The sequence below is a fragment of the Pholis gunnellus genome (assembly GCF_910591455.1).
Source record: "Pholis gunnellus genome assembly, chromosome: 5".
Classification (NCBI taxonomy): domain Eukaryota; kingdom Metazoa; phylum Chordata; class Actinopteri; order Perciformes; family Pholidae; genus Pholis; species Pholis gunnellus.
This window is the reverse complement of record NC_136531.1, coordinates 21,737,790-21,756,149: the sequence shown is the minus strand read 5'-3', so window position 1 is coordinate 21,756,149 and position 18,360 is coordinate 21,737,790. Positions and strand designations below refer to the sequence as shown.

Below are 18,360 nucleotides of genomic sequence, written 5' to 3'. Positions count from 1 at the left end.
TCATCATTTCTGCTTTGAATGCAGCTCACGGCAGCATGTGAGTGAAGTCAATACAGGCACTGTGTTCTTGTAAGCCTTCATGGATTGGTAGGTGTTCATTATAGATACCAGCCAAATACACATTTGGCAGAGAACTCTTCTTGCCATCGCTCTGTAGGGGCTGCTCCTCACTGACTGGACGAGGGACTGGAGCAGTACAAAGTCGGGCTCGAAAATGAGACTCAGACAAATAGAAACCAAAAACCACAGGCACACCGCGGGAAGCTAACAAACAATGACAAACAGCAGCTTTTGACCAGGAAAAAAGTGAATTCCCAAATGAAGAATCTTTATACTTACTGTGGCAAATCACCAGTATTTGTCTCCAGCAGTAAATCGATTCAGGTCTGACTGGGGTTCCCCTCACCTGTTCAGTTCACCTCATTTGAACTGGACAGAGCAAAACCAATCAATTTGTTATGGGTGTACAAGCAGGATGCGTGCTATCCTGCCCGGGTGACAGTGACGCTATGTCTCACAGGTGTAGTGACTTCCACCTTCTACATCCTTGTTCTCACCGCTCGCATCGTATTGTTTTCGTTTAACTGAAAAACCTCTAAAATTCCACTGCACACTACCTGTTCAGCACTAAACAGCAGACAGACACCATAGCTGGTGAACATAGGGGAGCATTTAGAAGCTAAAGAGGCAGATATTGAGTTGGTGGAGACCAAAGACAGCGATAAAAGAGTGAATCTCGGACTTGGACAGAAACCATGCGGCAAAAAAACCAAGATGGGGCCGGCCGAAATGTTGAATTATTATATAGTCTATGCCAGAAACAGGTTTAACTACTGGCTTTGTAAATAAGCAACTGTTAAGCTAACAAGTTCGCTAAGATGATGAAATGTCAATGTATTATTCACAATTTATTTCTACTGTCCCCAAGTGCGTATAAAAACAGTTGTTTCAAGTTTAATATGGCAATTATCTTCAATAAATTCCTTTTCTGTCAATCAAACAATCAACTAATCTCTTAAGCTCTAAGTAAGTACATAAACTCAAGTACTGTCTGGCATTTATGTACATTTTTGAGGTACTTCTACTGCTATTTATTTGCTCCTCTTTAATTGATACAGCTGATAATATCGTCCCGTTTGACGGCATAGCATCCACCCTCCGTTACCTCAGATAAAAACTGTTAGCTCATTTAGCTGTAGTTGGTACTGTTAGCGCCGTTAGCTGTGAGATGCCGGCCATGTTGAGAGCCGTTGAGAGGCAATAGAAATGCTCCCAATTTTAGATGTTGCACCTTTCAGTAGAATTCATAATCAAGCGTCTAAACGACATTGACTCTAGGCCATACTCATAAATAATACATTTTTATTTGTTGTATTGAAAAATAAAACAATGATCCATCATGTACAGAAGACAATTCAGGCAGAAACTGTTGTTTTACAGTGAAAGCATATAGATACACCCTTATGCAAAACATGGAATACATTGCATGTGAGTTCAGTTGGCAACCCAGTTGCCAGGGAAAGATTGCTGCCATTGTACGTTTCTGCAAAGCGCAGTTTTGTTGAACATCAATGTTTTTGCATTTGGTCAGAGTAAGTGACCGCTGTTTGTGTCTTGCGAGAAACCAAAGGCAAACATGGACTTTGCGCTTGTTACATCATTTTGTTCCATAATAAAAGTCCCCTAAAGGTGGTTGTTATCTATATTAAGCTTTTTTTCTTAGTTCTGTTAACAAACGTTAACCACGTGTGCATTTCTATGAAACTTCTTTATGGAACATATCCATGGTTCGTCAACATTCACCGTGGTTTACAGAAACATACAATGTCAAAATACTTTCTGGCGACTGGGTTGCAGTTGGATACCGTGGCATCTTGTTCAATAATCACTACACCCCACAGGTTGACTGTCAATAATAATACGCTTATTTATTCTCTCTCTCACTCTCTCTCACACACACACCTGCACACAGTTCTGTCTGTGTATCCATAAATATATACAGATTTCTTTTAATAAAATGTAGAAAAATTGCATATACAAACATCTTCAACCCAAATTTCACAAAAAATGTTGTTAACACAGGTGTGCTCAGTTTGGCAGAGTAAACATTGTGTGTATGTGGCCACATGTAGATTGAGCCATGCAAAAGTTAAAACCTACAACGCAATACAGACTTCGTGTCCCTATTTCAACTCCACTTTCAGAATTGATCTCTCAGATAAATTATAATATAATGCTTTGTGAATTCATTTCATTCTGAAAAGTTACTGAAAACGGACGTTTTGGCCAGAAAATCATTTGTAAAAACATGTTCTGATCACAGCCATGATAACATAAAGGTGGCTCAGATGTATAAGTTGAAGCAACCATACAAAGAGATTTTAGTTCTCTGTCAAATAGCTCTTTCCTCTCTGTTACAATACACTATGGTTTTTAGAACAATAAGAAGCTCTACATTTCCGTGTGGGCAACAGTACTGAGCAGATTCTCAATAGACCGATTATTGTCTTCAATGCAAAGCCAAGGCTGTCATCACGGCACTGATAGTTGAGGGGAACGTGGCTATTAACGAGCACAAATCTCCAGCTGCAGTGTGATATTTTAACAACTGGTTATTAAAGCTGCCTTTTTTTGTAGAATTGTCTTTGATTGAGAGAGACAGCCTTTGCGAATCTAATTATAGGGTTTGGTAAAATCATAGAGGACGGCGATAAAGTAGCTGAAGTCAATTCCATTTGACGTTTCAAGGTGAAAACTAAGCGTCAGATGTGGTTTTAATAGTGCATTTCATGTTAAGTTTATTATTAATATTCAACAGAAGCTGCTGGGCCTGAACGCATGCACTCGCCCAAAGAACAAGTTTCATAAAAAGCACGTCAATGATGTGCAAAAGGTCAACTTGAATAAAGAAGACATTCAACTATTATTGCTTAGTTACTTGAGACGGCCTTAAACAAACGTACAGCTTACCTCAAGTGTTGGTAATTGTGTGAAGGTTGTGTGTTGTGTGGGACACATCTGTTGCAGAAATAGGTTGAAAAAAAGAGAAAGAAACAGTGTATGATTTTTACGTTTTCGCCTTTGGCCAAGAAACGATTAGAAACATGAGATGCCTAAATGTTTTCTCTGCTCCTCAAAGTGAGTCAAAGTGCATGACCCTTAAAACGATGATGCCTTCTGTGCATTTTTGTGGAAACCTCAGCCAGGGGAACACCACCTAAATTAAGAATTCCTATATGTTTGTTTTTTTAAATGGCCTTCAATCAATATTTGTGAACCGCAGCTACTCTCTCTCAAAGACAGAAACCAGAGAGGGCGACATAGAACGCCTAACGAGCGTTTTTTGCTGTGGAATGTATCTTTTTACTGGCTAGCAGAGCGCCGTGAAACTTCAGCTTTTTATCAAGAGTTTGTGTAGCCTAATATGGGTAAGTGAACATCTACAGACTACAGTAGGCTATGTAAGGGTTAATGTTACTGAGTAACGGCCAGCTGGTACCGGAAAAAACAAAACTCAAAACCAAACTGCCAATACCCTCACTGGCAATTTCCTGTATATCGCTAGTTTAATAAAAAAAAAATATATATACAGACACTTTTATGACTTATTTCTGTGTAAAAGGGCTGCACACACCTCACATAAACAGTATGAATAGAAGAGTCTCTTTCCACGTTTGTAGAGAACTAGCCAACTGTCCGCTAGTTAGCTAGCTAGCTAAGTTAGTACTACGTTAGCACTCCACTGTTTGTTTTAGTCGTTACTGCAAAACCTCACCTAGTGAGTTCGCTACTTGCCATAAATCAGTTTTGTTTATATGGAAATTAACCCGCTACAACGTTAGCAATACAATCTATACACATAAAAATGGCCGCCGCTCTGAGCATCCTGCTACTTTGATTTGAATGGCAATGTCCGTTCTAGACCTATTCTACTTCTATAAATATAGTGCTCCAGTTTTTGGATTTAGGAGAGTTGATCATGTTAGCTGATTATTTTTGGACTGTCTTAGACCATAGGAATAACATCTATGAATGATGAAAATGGTTGTAATTCCACTTTATGATTGTTCTTGAACTTTTTCGTACACTATGGGTGCCGAGAATGAAGCTAGAGGCGAAGGGAATTCATGACAGGCTTTGAGGAAAATACTGCATTTGCAACAAATAACACTTCAATTTGAAGGTTTCGTTTGCAGAGTTTCTCAATATTTATCTCATATATTTCATATTTCACTGAGTAAGTGGAGAGTTCTAAGGCTGATATGATGCGTCTGAAAACATAAAAAAAGCACGACTTGCTCATATTCAAATGTGAATACTACTGAATGTGAGATTCAGCTCATGTCAATAAACTTCTGCTTCCCTCTTTACATAGTTGCAAACTACAGAGCGAATATCAATGACGGGTTATACATGTGTAGAGCATCATGGGACATTTCCTTACACATACAACATCGAAACCATCTCTGCAGGTGCAAATGAGGGGATCCAGCCGGCCTGTTATACCGTTATTACCACCAGATTTTTGAAGCAGACTTGGGACCGGGAGGTCACACATTTTAATTAATGGAGTCCCTGGAGGCCAGGAAAATGAAATCAACGCTCTGCTTTCCTCCACCAGTTATGCAAGTTATTTTGAAAGAAGCGCTTCACTCCCAGCGGCTCCAGCGTCTTATAGGTAATATCACGATATCAAGACATCTCATAAAATGTCAACTTTGCACTCAAAAAAAGTCATTAAGATTCATAAATACTCCTTCATGTTCTTGACTGTGTCATGTCATTCGTATGCAAATACAGTGTTACCAAATATGCTTGCCTGTGTCCCCATAATTTATCATAACACTACGCTGGATTCACAAAATAACTGCTGAATTCAAGTTCTCACTGATTAGTATAGAAGATTTAAAGTGTCAAAATTAAAACAAGTGGAACAAAGAAATGAAGTGAAATACAAATTGTATTACATTGTTCTATGCATTTCCTTTTTATGATTGCATCTACTGTGTCATTATTATGCAACATGTAACTTTTTGTCTTTAATAACCAAATTCATTATTTTTCATCATGACACGAATGTCGGCAACTGTTTTAGTTTCCGTGAGAAGTTTTCCTTTCGGAGACTGAGATCCATCTGTCCACTATTATTGACGGTATATTTAATTGCATTTGGGATTGACTGTCTGACCGTCGGTTTCAAGTGACGGACTCTTCAAGCAGGTGTACAACCGGACACAGAGGGATCTTCTTGGCACATGTCTCAACAAGTGTCGACAGCTAATTAGTGTTAGTTAGCTTACAAGAAACACAGTAAATGCATAAATAAAAAGAAAATACACATCACAATGTGTATTATATTTCCCTTTATTTCTTTTTGAAATTTGTTTTAATTTCGGCCTTTTAAATCTTCTTTGGATTAGATTGTTCAGACGAGGGATAATTTAACCTTACATTTCTGCATCCATTTTGCTGTTTTGTGGAGTATTTTTCTCTCTGATAACTGGCCAAAAGTGGTCAACGTTAGGCTGCAATATGTCCAGCGAATGTCAGATCCCAGTGACAATCCCTCTCGATAAAAGAGAAAGCGGCCTCAACAGAAGAGCATGCGGTGCAGCCACATTCTGCATGTCGAGTCCGGAGAAAAACTCACACGCTGTGCTAAATCACCGCCTTCACATACCACAAAGCAACCGTTTCCTGACCAAAATAGAGGGATAGAAAAAAAATAAAACTAAAAACCTTTGGAATGCATTCAATATGATTAATCGATGTTACATAAAGGATATACAATGTTTTCTAAGGGTGGATACTGCATCGATATTGCACTTCACAGTAGACAGATAAAGTGTTGCTGGTCCTGGTGGGGATTCAACATCTAAGCCAACTAATGTTTAAGAGACCCAGGTCAGCGACTCCACAGAATAACACTCCTACCCGGCGAGCTATTACAGCTGGAGGTCCCGGTCTAACCACTGCAGGGTTAACACGAAAATAACCAGTAACTGCAGTCTGCTGTCGCACGGGGACAAGTCAACCCTTCATCGACACACTGGATTGTGTGCTTGAAACAAACATTAAAACACGGGATTAAAGATGAATAAATGATTTAAATTGGGAAACTGAGCCCTCAAATCGACTCCCCTAATCTAGTGGACACATTACATTCCTATAAATGAACACAATCAGTGCTTCGTGCTTGTAAGCGGACAACCATGAGCGTTCAAAAAGGAGTTCCAGCACTCACACTACAGCAATAAGACACAAATGCAGATAATGTGCTTGTATGGGTGTGTGTGTGTGTGTGTGTGTGTGTAATATCGTGCTTCCAGTGCTAAACAGACAAACTCATTGGTCTAAACTGCATATTAGTTGCTCAGGCACTTGTTTAAGTCCTAAAAAAAAAGAATACGTTTTTCATTCTGCTGATTATATCCCAGCGTTACAGGACCCTTCATTTGCTACGTGTCTCTCCACTCCACAGTGCGGGCCACTTTGAGCCACTTCATTTTATGGAGACACAAGCACTGGGAACTGAGCTCTATTGCTTTGATCTCAACGATTGGACGTCATTTACTTTATGACAGATAAAAAAGGCTTTGTGCGCGCGTGTGGTTGAGTCGAGCGTCTCCGTGTCAGAAGCTGGACTCGGGAACCGTCCTTTTGCGACCCAGCGAGGTCGTGCTGTAGCGGGTCCTCTGCAGGGTGCCGTAAGACGGCTTGTCCGTCGTCAGGCTGCGTGACGGTGCCGGGGCCGCAGACATCCCGTTGCGATGCAGAGACGCTGTCCTGCGCATGCTGTGCTCCGCTTTGTTGGTGGGGATACTGCAGGAGCTCTGGGAGCGCTTGATGTCCGCCGTGGTTCGTCCCATCTTCCCGTTTGCCAGCTCATCGCCCAGATGGCCCGGGCCGTTAGACTTGCCTCTTTCCACCCCAGTTCCCCCTCCAGCGGCTCCGTTGGACAACGACAGCCTAGATGGGGTTCTTCTGCCTCCTTCCTCACTTCCTCCTCTCCCTGACTCACCCTCCTTGGACTTCCTCGAGTCCTTATCCTTCTTCAGAAAGTTACCTTTAAAGAAGGAGAGCAGTCCTTCGTGGTTCTTCGGCGCTTCTCCTTTCTTGGTCTTAGAGTTTCCTTCATTTGCACCGTGGTGTTCCCTTTCAGCCCTCTCCTCTTTTTGTCTTCTCAGGGTCCCATCGTGAAGGCTAGGAGTGCTGTAGCTGGGCTGAACTCCGGCACTGGAACTCCTCTTTGTCTCAGTAGTGTCCTGGGAGGCTTTGGCGGAGCTTTGTCTCCCGGCATCCTTCCTGCTGGTCAGGGTGTTACTACCAGAGCTACTGCTCATCTCATCTCTTGTCTGGGTCCCCTTCCTGCGTCTCAAGCTGGCTGTCTTATCTGACACCTTCCTCTGGCCCTCCGGGACCTGCGTGGACTCAGGCGGCAGCTCCTCCCCTGCCCTATTGATACAACTTAAGCTCCCAACGCTGGCAGATCGGACATTGGTTGAAGCCCGGCCCTCGGCAGCTTCCTTCGTCCTGCGCGGTTCGCTCATCAATGACACTATTGGATCCTTTGTGCACCGGGGCCGCCGGCCGGATTCCAAGTACTGTACCAGCTCCACAGGGCCCGGATCTTGGACAGACGGGGGCTCTGGGTCAGGTTTCCGTCTGTCCTTTGAACCAAAGGACCAGCGCAGGGGAAACACTTTGCTCAGGGTGTCCTTGGTCTTGCTGGGGGCTCTCATGCTCACGCTGCGTCCCTGAAGACCCCGGATAAAGGGCCTGCTCTCAAAACCCCCTGACAATAATATAGAGAGGAAAACGTTTTAGCGTTTACACTTAAATGGGACACCTTTGCACAGCATTAATCTTGAAATAAGCAACTAAAGAGACACTAAACTGAGTTTGGCCCCTTACCTCTTTCCTGTTTAGAATCATTTTCAAGGAAGACCGGAGACTCAGGCGAGTCGGGTAAGGAAGATGGGCAGGTGGTGGAGGATCGAGAGACCAGACTGCCTCTCTTGCTGTCCCCCGTCAGCCGGATTAGCCAGTGGTCTGACATTGATGAACTTGTGGATCCTGTAAGACAAGATAGAGGGAAGAGAGGGATCAGAGGAGGAATACAAACCATAAGAGTACTCAACCAATTAGGCATTGTACTCCTAAAACATTGGCGGACTCATTTTAAAACAAAGACCTTCAAACAAACTTTGATGAGTAAAATCGATGGAGTTTGTCTTTCATCAAACAGTTCTTCAAAAACTGAAAGTTCAGATATAATTACAGTTCAAGGAAGTTTGTAAAAACACAGGTAAGATAGCTACTCCAGTTCCATTACACCGGCAGAGGAGTAGTTGTTAAAATCCTTTACGTAAATAAATGTAGCAATGCCACGACCCTTTTTAATATATCGGGGGACATTTTTGCATCAAATACGTATCCACCGTCACACTTTGCGGCATAATTGTGTTGCAATCATAGACTTTCGGAGCGTTCACTGTTCATTTTTTTTGTGGTCATTGATTTACAAAGCCGTTTAGATTGTTGCTCGTCTGCGTCTACACTTTCCTACAGATTTTCAAATGACTTTAAAAAAAATAAATGTATTCTTGATTTGACCAAGTGAAGAATAAAGACGGCACCCAGGATAGATCTATAAAATGTTAATTAACCCAAAAATTACTGTAACTGTCCGATCACATTTTACTTGACTCACTCAAACACATAGATCATACTCACTCACCGATTGAATGGGGGAATTAGCTATATTTTTTTGTAAACAGGCTGTAAACATGTTTCCTTCTGCTGTAAAGTTGGGCATTTGTCACAATCTCCTATATCAAACTCCGTGATGACGGCTGTAGTGGAGGCAGAGAGGGAGACGTGGCTCCTTGCTTGTTGTTCTGAGTCAGGCTGTGTCAGCGCTAAAGACAGGTCCTATTATCATTATGGTATAAGGAAAGAACTGGTCAACGCGATGACGTTTTGTGGACCCGTTTAACCACTTGTTAGCAACCGCCTTTTTTGAGACATGCTAAAGTTGTCAAATTTCACAAGCGGGGTATTTTACGGACGTATTTTATGTTCTGGAACACAATGTTAAAATAAGCTTGTGTTAACTACACACCTTATTTTAGGCATCTAACTGAAAACACATTGACTTGGAGACAAGGGAACTGGAACTGCCAAAACGACAGGCTTATACCTACAGTTCACATACAGTGAGTCAGACTGATAGAGGACATCAAGGAAGTGCTTTTTACCAAGGTTGTGTGCAAAAATACCTTTCCCTGCGTCATTAAATGTGAAAAAAAGCAACGCTTTAGTGTTGATTATTTGTGCCTCCTGGCCACCTTATCATGTTCTCCAGCCCGTAACCTGGAAGGTGTTCCAATCCTTTCAATGCATCATCATCACTCTCTCTTGAATAACATCCTCAACCAAGTTATTCTGTTTAGTTTTCCCACAATATTTTGGTTTAACAATGTCCTCTTTGCTTTCCAAGAACATTTTAGATCAGGTAGGGAGAGTGGGGAATCCAAACCCCCCGACCCCCCGACTTTAGAGCATTTGAAACTTGAAGGAAATAAGACTCACATTTTTCACTGCCGCTGCGTGTCTAACTGTCAATTATTTATGTCTGTGACTCACTTCCTTAGGAAAAGAAGAGTACAATAGTGGAGGAAAATAGTGGTAAATACAGAGTTGAAATGCAGAGTTTTTCTATCATAGCTCTGTGAGCAGCAGAGTGTCAAGCACAAATGTTAACACAAACAATTTAACAGTTAAATGGTTATCACAGTATTGGCACACATTTTTAGAGACAGCAACAGCTTTCCTTATCTTGAGGAAATATTCAAATAACAAAACCTGCCTATCTGAAAAGTGTACTGCTTGAGTAAGGGGGGGGGGGGGGAGGAGAAATAGGTCATTTTAGAATGCGAGTCACACTTAGCTTAGCTGTACAAATTAAAAAATGATTGACTTAATAGGTTTTGATTTCACAAAACTTAAAGCAGCTTTTTGTGCATGCATAAACATGATTGGAGCACTCAGATTCAAGGGAAGGATAACACAATGAGGGTTCTAATTGTGAATCCACCAGTTAACACGTTTGCTCTCCTCACTGCGCAGTCAAGCATGTGTTTAACATTGCCGGGACATGATTTACATACTTTGTAGGGTTTTCTTTAGTTCAATAAGTGCTTTTATTGAAGCCAAAACTATTTGGCGCTAATGACAAAATCGTGGGGGGGGGGGGGGGGGGGGCAAAAAGACCCTTGTTTTTTGATGCAGGAATATCATCATCATCATCAGAGAAAGCACAAAATGTCTCAGCAATATCAATTTTGGGGCCTTGGCAAGATTTATTTTTGAGTGTTTTGGGGATATTGAGTTTTTGTGTTTTTCTAAGGTTAAATCAGAGAAAATGAGATCACGCTGAGGATCAAAGGAGAGATATCTGATTGTATATTCACCGCACCTGAGAAAGCCATAGAAGGCCATTAGCAGAATTGCGTCACCATTAGAGCAATATTTTTATGAAAAACAACCTTGCCTTACCTTGACACCAACTTGTGCACCAGTGACAAAGTGGGAGGCAGTCTTTCATCATTGCCTAGATGCAACTTTTGAAGAAGCAGCTGAATGAAAGGAGTCCCAAGATGGCTCCGAGATGCTTAAAAGCGAATGTGGAACTGAATCCCTGCCAGCATGGCTTTGATCCTTTGCATTTGAAGATTGCAGGATTAAAATGAAAATACAAGAAATGCACAAACTACAGAGACATCTACTGGTAATGGACTAAGGAGGAGGTTGGCGCAAAAGGAAGAGAAGACATACCAAGCTGAACTATAAATGTTTAAATTGTGCTTTCGGCTCAACCAAAAGTGGAGTGCAAAAGATCCTGCAGCTTGGACGAGCTAAATCGAGAGACATCTGATTGAACGGAGGGCATGGCATGCTGCAGGGCTTGGCCTGAGGATGAATATTTTTGAACTTCTGACATTTAAAGCGAGAGAGAGCCTCAGTTACACACATTTCATGACCAGGAATGAAAGTATTTTGCATAATGAAGTCATTTGGAAAGTATGTCCACGGTAAACGTCGCATGGGACATTTATGTTCACGGGAATGGATCAGACAGACGGACGGAAGGACCCGTTGGAGTGTATATCTGCCAGTATCAGCAATCTCTTGCTACTTATTCCTATTTCATTATTATTTCTTTAAACATGTTATACTATGCCAGTCAAATCAGTTGTGATTTTATTGTTATATTATTGTACTTGGTCTACACATCTTCTATAGTAAGCCCATAATACTCCAATAATATAGTGACTGAAACATTATAGGTTTAAGGGGGCGTGTTTGTATATTTACCCATAGCATATCAATACTTAAAGTGCTTACATGTGTTATTCGTAGCCTATAGTATCGCTCTATGATATATTATAGGACGCTTACAGCCTGCAATCGGCACCAGCCAGTCAGACAGGCAGGAATGCATGCAGAGCTGAGGCGTGTGTGCTATCAATTCAGGTTTTAGGAGCAGTGTGCCAGTCAGGAGGCTTGTACATATAATGCAGCAGGATGAAGAGAAAAATATTGAATTTCAACACTGAATAAAAGATACCAGTAGATATTGAGTGTGAGGATCCTCTCACAAAAAATGTCAAGGTTTTTGACTTAACACTATGCAACTGTTGACCATTTTGGACTATTATTTTTACGGTTATTTTTACTATAGATAACGCCCAAAAACCTGTAAGACAAAATCTGCTAAATCATTATTTACACATATTGCAGCCTTCGTCTGAACAGTTAATTCTTCTGGAAATGTTTGCAGCATAAAATCATTTATCCACAAATTAAAAAGAAGTTATGATGAACAGTTAACACATTATTTTAGAAAACGACACAAACGCTGTGATGTTAAATGACAGCACCCTCGTTTTCATCCCTTTTGTAGTGCCGAGCCGTGAGTCGGCTCATTCAGATGCTCTCCACGCTGAAATTGCACGGACGAGGCAAAAATCAACAACAGAAAAAATGGTCTAAAAGATGCAGGACAAAAGGGAGTCTGTGTAGAGAATCCAGCATAATGCTTCTCACAAAGTGCCAAAACTGCGAGGGCTACTGTGGCACCCAAATGTGAATTTAGCAGAGAAGTAAAAGCTTGAACACTATTTCGCACCAAAAAGATGCCATTGCGAGGGGAGGAGTGGCATGATATTGAAAGCATCTGTTATGTCTGTGCCAAGCCACGCACCAAACCCTGCAGACTTAATGATCTGCACATCATCATCTCCAGAAGCGTAGATCAGGGAGAAAGGCATTTGAGGAACAAAGTAAGTGACGCTTGTGATGAGCGGAGAGAATCTTTCCTGGTAGAGACACCTATGGGGTTACTCTGAAGTTGTTAAAAGGGTGTTTTGACGATAGACATTTCATTTGTTTTAACCTCTTTTAAAATAAAAAAGCCTCTTGGGACTCCAAACCAACTACACTCGTGCATGAATTTAAAATTAGGATTTGTAACATGCTCATTGAAACTAATGCAGATAAGAAACTGAAGCCCTGAGGGAAAAATGTACTTGTTGCCTTGGAGAGTGGTTTACATAATCAAACAATGGATATTTTGGTGTTGCTGTTATTTTGACATGCACAGACCTTGCAGAGCAGTTGTTAGACAGAGGGAGGTTATGTGGGAGAAGGAACTGCAGATGGAGCAGACTATGGTTTTATGCCTGGTAAAATGTCTTCTGTTTAGGGGCAGGTTAACTACAGAACAATCTATTTTCAGATTTTAATTTTTTTATTTAGTTTTTTGACAGGAGTTCCCCCTACCGGCCGGGGGCCGGTTAAAAGTAGTGAGGATAACTGCCCACCCAGAATATTCTGCAGTTTGCTGCAGCAGGATGTGAGAGTAGCCTTGGACAGACACAGAGGTGCACACTAACTCACGGACGCACGCGACTGATCTCATTATTCTCCTGGCGGAGATAATAATAAGTCTGTAAGATGTCCATATTGTTGCGGACATGACTGGTGCGTGTAAAAACAAAAATGGTGAAAGTTTAATCAGCTGATTTATCATAATCTGTCAGACAGCTCTCTCCACGGCAACTCTCAGACGCTAAAGGAATATATGAGCAGCGTGTGTTGTGTCGACATTAATTCAAACATGTTTGTCATTGTTTTTAATAGATTAATTCCCCGTTTGCTAGTCACTTGATATCATACCTCTAACGGAGCAACTGGCCGACCATGGAGGAATGACGTTGCGCCTCTGGTAGAAAAGGATGTAGGCTCCTCTGGTACACACTTCCTCCTCTGGCACCAAGTCCACGCTGCTGTCGTCGTAGCTATACCACTGTCCGTCCACTGAGTTCCTACAGTAAGCTGGATAAGAAAAAACGACAACATGACGCAATTATGAGAAAGTGCTCACATCAAGTGAAGCAAAACTCCAAATCTGGAGGAATGGGCTGAAGAGGTTTTCATGGGATTTGTTGATGCCAGCCTTCGTCCTTCAATCTGTGCAACACATCATAAATAAGAAAACGTAATCTGCTGTACATAAAAAACAGTGCAAAGAAAGTGGTCCAAACTTGTCATAAAGAGGCTTCGATACATGATATCACATAAAGCCAATGCAGCTATATTGTATATAAACCACCCACACAAGTCAAAAGGTGAAATTTCAGCCACGCCATAAAAAACCCAGAGACAGGAGTCAACGGTCAAGCAAGCTGTTATGGAGACGACTGCTTTATTTTCCTCGTCTCCTGTTGTCTCCAATTCTCCTGCATATTAGCCTTCATGCTGTGGGTCTTCACAAACCATCCCCAGGCAATTACAGACCTGGCTTTGCCTCACCTGTGTGTCAAGATTCCTATGATGCCAGTGAGTTGAAGTCATCACCTACATACCAGCAAGTGTCTCCTCAGAGCTGAAGGAATGTAATACTAGACTACAAATGGGAATAACTCTGTGGCAGGAAGAGGTTTTATTTTCATTCCATTCAATTAAATCTGGAACTAATGAGGAATAAACCGCTGGTGAACCGCGAGGTATGTCAAGATACCAGAAATATAATATAGGTGATGCCAATACCAGTGAAATTCCACAAATCTCAATATCTAACACGATACCGCGATAAAAATCTCAAACAAAACATAAATCCCATGCGCTTCAACATGCACTCCTTTATTACCGTTTGCATACTGTTTTTTGCAAATGTATTATTAATCCCAAATAGTCTGCCTCGAGTTTCTCGCCAAAAACGAAATTTAAAAAACATTTTTGAACACATCATGATAACGTAATAATCAACCTTTGCCCAATGCTCATTGTTATATAAGAGAGCTTGAACCCATCATAATGTAACTCAGTGCAACCTCCGTCCGTTAGCTCCATTAGAGCAGTTTTTTGAAGCAAATTTTTCATAGTGGCCAAACCATGGAATTACAACTTCCGGGTCCGTCACATGACACCATCGGGCCCAAAGACATTCTTTTTGCACAGATTTACATTATGGGAAGAGACATCTGTAACTCAGCGCATAAACTCGTTTTTTGTTTTTCTTTAAGGTAAATGAACTTCCCAGTACACGAACTAGGTCCTAAAAGTTGTAAAATGCAATATTAGCCAAATCAACAGTTATTTTCCCTCCTCCGTTTATGTGAAGGAGCCAGAGAACGAGGCTGGACTGAGGGCTGGGAGGCGGGATTAAAGGAATCGCTAGTGTGCAGGCCCTATGGGCGCGATGGATGCGTAGGATCGCCAGAAGATCCAAATTCCCATCTGGATTAGATCCTCGGAAGTCAAACTCCTTGTCCTTCATGCGCCACTGAGCAACTTCCATATAAATGATCAGGGAAAGGAATGATGAGTTAATTGAGTGAGGAGCGAATCAGGAACGACTCGATACTTAACGAATCATTAATAAGTACTTCCCAAATAACTCATAACGAAGGACTATATAGTAGATAATGATAAGTTACTTGAGTACTACAGTATTCTATATTGCTTTACTTGGGGGAACATAAAAAGAATAATTCATGTTCCGTTTATGAGTAATTGATGAGTCGTTACTAGTTTTGTGCTGCTGAGCAGCTTCAGAGTTAATCAGGAACTACTCATAAAGGAAGTGGTCAGTATGATCGATTCGCAGATATCAACTAATCCTTACCGAATGACTCATTAGGTTATCTAGTTACACATCATTATCCACTACAGTCCTATATTAGGAGGTATTAGGGGAGTACTTGTTAATGAGTTGATCAGTTATCAAGTTGTTCCTGATTTGTTCCTCACTCTTTTCTCAAATAACTAATCGTTTACTAATCATTCCCTGGTAAATTCTTACATTTTCGTGTGCCATATTATCAAGTGGTATCTTGTAGTTCTGTATGGCTGTTCTTTAAACTATGTACAAATGAAATGACATGAAAAAGCCAGTGACGACAGTATTACGGAGAGCGGAGGGTTTTACTCATTAGTGGTCCGAGCGTTGTCTGACAATCCTCCACACACTGGCATTCTTAGCGCCTGAATGGGTACTGCTGGTAATTACTGACAATTCATCACACACGTAGGGACTTACTCTACTTGCAATTACTGCTGTCGTGCGTATTGGGAAGGAACAGAGTTCATAGAACTAATGTCTAGAAGTCCAAAATTGTCAAAGAGTTGTATTTAAAGGGCTACTTTTAGACTTTTTAAGCCTTTTAAATCAAGCTTATTGATTCTGATTGGCTGCAGGGTGTCTTAATTCTACTAGGGACATTACACTTGTGAAGAATGGGCTAGAACAGTAGCTCAATTTGGCTGCTGATCAGAGAGTTACATAATCTTTATATATGTTTACATGGGGCCCTTCCACCGCTTGGCTTTCTGTAACTGTAACTTGTCAATTTAATAATTAGATGCAACTGCTGCTGTGCTTAACCTTGTAGAAGAAGCCAGTGTGGAAAAAGCCAGGGGAATGTGCTGTCAGCCGCAGCCTGAAGCAGCGCGTTGAATAGCGAAAGCTATTTGAGACAATCACTTATTTTACCCATTAAATAAACCAAATAAACCTGAATTACATTTTTGAGTGTAGTCTTTCAGTGCCTTGTTCCTTGTACACCACAGGATGGTGACTGTAACACACAAGCCGCAGGCGGGGAGTTACACTGCCCCCCCTGAACTTAACATAAATAATGTATCACATTACCCAATTCCATACCAGTATAATGTCCACCGTGCATTCCTCCATGGTGGTTACACACAGCGTAGAGGTCGTACAGATAGTCGTGGGGGAGGATCATGTCGGCAGGTTGGTGATTTTGGCCTGACGGCAGCTTCCAGGGCGGTGGCCAGGCCCCTAAGTTCAGGTTCCTCATGCTCTGACTCCTCTTCACCACATGGGGGGCCATGTCCAAACCAGTCAGGGGGAAGCGCACCACGGTTGACAGCTTGTTCCTCCGGTCGCCTACCTGTTTCCAAAACATTTTATTAATACACAGTACACATATGTGCAGGTATGATAATAACACACATTTTCCTGTGAGGAGTGGATCGAACCGAAATCAACTGTTTGAGCAGCTAAGAAATTAATGCTGCAACAAATAAAAAACTGTTTTGAAATAATATCGCATCCAAGACTAATCACAAGGGGAAGAAAACTGGCTCTAAAGAATGAAACCTTCAAGCTCGTTCATGTACTTTTGACCACAACCCTATCAGTGACGTTGCAGGAGGATCTTAGCATTAAAAAAAACATCAGCTTGTGAATTTCTGTATCACTCCAGGGTGTGATTAGAATTGACCAGACATGCAGGAAAAATTGATGCTAAGAGAAGTGCAGTATCGATTTTCCCGTCAAGTAATTCTTCACTATTGAAGCTTCTTTTCCCCCTCCAGGGATTAGCTGCTGGTCATAATGAAAGGTTTTGCAAAGACTCACAACCTTAGGAGGTGTTGTGCGGATCTCTGGCTATACCGGATAAGTGTCCTGTGCAGAGCTGGTCCTCGGCACAGAGTCCAACAGAGTGATTGACTGAATTCTAATGCAGAGGCCGAGAAAAATCACATTGGACAGAGGATGGAAATCACAGCGTGGAACGGGAGCTTTGCAAGGAAGTGCCTGATGGCCATGGCTGGAGTTTGACCCAGGGAGCCTGGCTGAAGCTCAGGGTGCAACATGGTGCCAGCTGCCTGTCAGAAGAGGCAGAGGGATGCCAATCAAGCACCGAGCAGAGGTGAAAGTATAGCTCGGGCTTACCCTTGGCTGCGAAAATGGCTTTTTGGTACGTGTCATTCCGAAGAGTCAGAAGTTGGGAGGGAGGTAGAGCAGTCGTGAAGAAAAAATGCCCTGATTAGCCGTGGCGATCATGCAGGGACATACACAGATATTTTGATGGGCAGTGATTTAATTAAAAAAAAGAAAAAAAAAGGAAATCATGCATTTGCAAACACTCGCACAAATGGTACCCTTTAGCAATATACATGGATCCAACACAGAGCATAAAGTACTGTATGTTTAAAATAATTAAGGGAATATTCAACAGTATGCATAATGTAGGCTACAATGAAATATGACAAACTATTGCTGTAAATGTATGTCAATTCAATTGGAGGACTCAAATGAGGCAAATTAAAAAGGTGATTCAAATGAAAGCATCAGAGGCCGAGATATCAATAAACCATGTGTATAAGCGTGGCACAGTGACAGCAGTATGTTCATATATTTTGGTTTGGACAACTTAAATTGGAGATATCCTGATGATCCCCTGGGCCTGGAGTTCCTAAACCTTATTGACCTTATTCTTTGTGTGATCTATTCTAGGGCGCTTCTACAGTGCGTCATTTTTGTAATCTTACTTCCGTTTCAAAGCGCAAGTGCAATTACTTTGCTTAGCGCTTCCAGCTTAACACAAATTTCAGATTTAAAAAGCTGTTATTAGGTTTTAATAATTTATCATTTCAAGAAAGTAACTATTTAGATTCCCAATACGTGATATTTTTTTATCCAAATTACATCTATTTGGAAATGTCCGCCACCGTTTTTGGAGCTGTGAGGAGCTGCTGGCTGTGTGAGAGTGGCCGGCTGGTGTACAAAAACAACATGTCGATTTTTGTAATTACTCTCACTGTCAGAGAGACACAGGTCAGCACTGCAACATCCTTGCTATGGTGTATTTCTGCTCCGTGTGAACAAATGCGGTCCCGCAAGCATCGGGCTCTAACGGGCATAAGTTCGACCTTAACGCACGTGCAACTGCTCAACACTCTCTCGTTCGCCAAGTTGACTTTGGAGACTTTAGAGGCGGGGATGGAATAGACGTTGGCTTTGATTGTGTCACTTTCAACACT

The 18,360-nt window shown here is 41.6% G+C and overlaps 1 protein-coding gene across 1 annotated transcript in view; it reads right to left on the bottom strand.

Annotated features, from left to right (window-relative positions):
• Window positions 1-1,382: 1,382 nt before the first annotated feature.
• Window positions 1,383-18,360, bottom strand: part of usp43a (ubiquitin specific peptidase 43a) — a 105,411-nt gene continuing 88,433 nt past the window's right edge. Inside the window, exons 13-16 of the mRNA XM_079159432.1 lie at window positions 16,232-16,481; window positions 13,243-13,401; window positions 7,915-8,076; window positions 1,383-7,795 (exon numbers count right to left, since the gene is read on the bottom strand). Of these exons, the coding sequence (XP_079015558.1) occupies window positions 6,633-7,795; window positions 7,915-8,076; window positions 13,243-13,401; window positions 16,232-16,481 (1,734 nt within the window). The 3' untranslated portion in view covers window positions 1,383-6,632. The remainder of the gene's footprint in view (window positions 7,796-7,914; window positions 8,077-13,242; window positions 13,402-16,231; window positions 16,482-18,360) is intronic.